General features: G+C 43.0%; 1 protein-coding gene across 1 annotated transcript in view; it reads left to right on the forward strand.

Annotated features, from left to right (window-relative positions):
* Positions 1–1,854, forward strand: part of LOC100533313 (glutamate receptor subunit protein GluR2) — a gene marked incomplete at both ends in the record, with an annotated part of 127,725 nt that overhangs the window by 91,503 nt on the left and 34,368 nt on the right. The window contains 1 exon segment of the mRNA NM_001204611.1: positions 217–360. Within this exon segment, the coding sequence (NP_001191540.1) occupies positions 217–360 (144 nt within the window).

Genomic DNA, 1,854 nt, shown 5'->3' on the forward strand with positions numbered 1-1,854 from the left:
TCATACCCCCGTCCTCACTCTATCTCTCCCTTTCTCTCTCCCTCTCTCTCTTTCTCTCTCCCTCTCTCTCTTTCTCTCTCTCTTTCTCACTCTCTCTCCCTCTCTCTCTTTCTCTCTCTCTCTCACTCTCTCTCTCTCTCTCTCTCTCTCTCTCTCTGTCTCTCTCTCTCTCTCTCTCTCTCTATCCCTCCCTCCCTTCACCCCTCCCTGAAACAGGAGGCTGACATCGCTATCGCCTCACTCACCATCACCGAAGTCCGAGAGCGAGTGGTAGATTTCTCTAAGCCTTTCATGGACCTCGGCACCTCCATTATGATCAAGAAACCTGACAAGGAGAAGGGAGGAGTGTTCTCTTTCAAAGTGAGTCTTGGTGGCTCTCGTAGGCTGGAGGTTAAGGTGTTCGCTTCTCATTCTATAGATCCAGGGTTCGAATCCAGATAGCTACTGGGGGCTCTCATTATGGCCTAGAGGTTAAGCAGTTCGCATCTCATTCAATAAAGTCCTGAGTTCGAATCCAGGTAGCGACGGAAATGTTTCTTGTCTGAAAATTGTCTCCTTGCAGCTCCTTTCCTGCCTTCTAGCAATGTTCTTTCGTCTCCACTTTCTGTCCCCACCCCCTCACCTCCTTTGCCCCCTCCCATGGGCTCCTGACTCTTTCTGCAGCCTTACTTCTGCTTCTCCTTGGCTACTTCTTACTGCTGTCTTTCAGCCACACCCGTGATCTTGTAGTAGGAAAGATCTACACCTAGCGTTTTCTGATACGGGTGAAAAATCTTCTTTTTAAAAATCATTCTGTGTAGGTTTCGCCACCAGACTAATTGAGAGAGGGGCAAATATAACTAGTGCGATATGGGTATTGGTAATACAATAGACTGGTTTTTCTCATGTTATGATATTATAATTGACGACAGGCAGTGTGTGATTTGCGAGCACTCTGGTGTGGTTTGCTACCATTTCTCCAATCAAATGTTTATCGCCCTTTTCTCTTCTTTTTTCGTGTGCTTGCTACGCCTTAGTCAACCTCTAGTCTTCGGCACTTATATGACCTATTTTTGTTTTAACTGCTGAAGATTACAGAGAAACATACTAATAAATGGATGGGGAGGATTAGGATAGAATACAAATGTTTGATGATTAGGAGCACCCGCCAACCACCTACACTTTTAGTTCAGCTGGCACACAGAATCCTTCAGTCGCTTACTGTCCAAACAAAAATCTATCAAACTCAAATAATTATGTCCATCTACGAGAATGACACTTTATATCTATTGCTTATTCCATTCTGTAATACTCAATTTGGTGATTATTTTACGTAAATGGGTTAACTATGAGTTACCTTGTCAGTATGTTAGTGTTTTAGCGCCTATAAATGGCTTCTTGCACTGTATGCTTCCCAGGAAGTTGAGTTTGTTTCAGAATACTCTCAGGTCTGCTGGAGTAATAATATAGATTATGAAGCTCATAGAGCTTGATGTTGAGCTTGGATTTGCGCTATACAAATTCTATCTATTATTGTTATTTAGGAACAGAGTTATAGGGGGTGCGTTTGCAATGCTGGGAAGCTTGATCTTAAGACTTGCTGTGGACAAAGGAGGAGCAGCAGCCTTCTGTATAATATTCAGAATGAATTCTCTCGGCGGGGGTGTGAAAATCTTCAATTATCCATTTTTGTCTTGCACATCCTGACGTGGATTTACAAGCCTCTCTATGAAATTTCAACACGTCCGAAAATCAATAGAAAGAAAATTCATTTCACGATTTTGTCCGATGCAGGTTGTTTTGTTGGGTTTTTTTTCCAAGAAATCTCTCTCTCTCTCTCTCTCTCTCTCTCTCTCTCTCTCTCTCTCTCTCTCT

This window comes from Aplysia californica, unplaced genomic scaffold, assembly GCF_000002075.1.
Source record: "Aplysia californica isolate F4 #8 unplaced genomic scaffold, AplCal3.0 scaffold00057, whole genome shotgun sequence".
In the NCBI taxonomy this organism is placed as follows: domain Eukaryota; kingdom Metazoa; phylum Mollusca; class Gastropoda; order Aplysiida; family Aplysiidae; genus Aplysia; species Aplysia californica.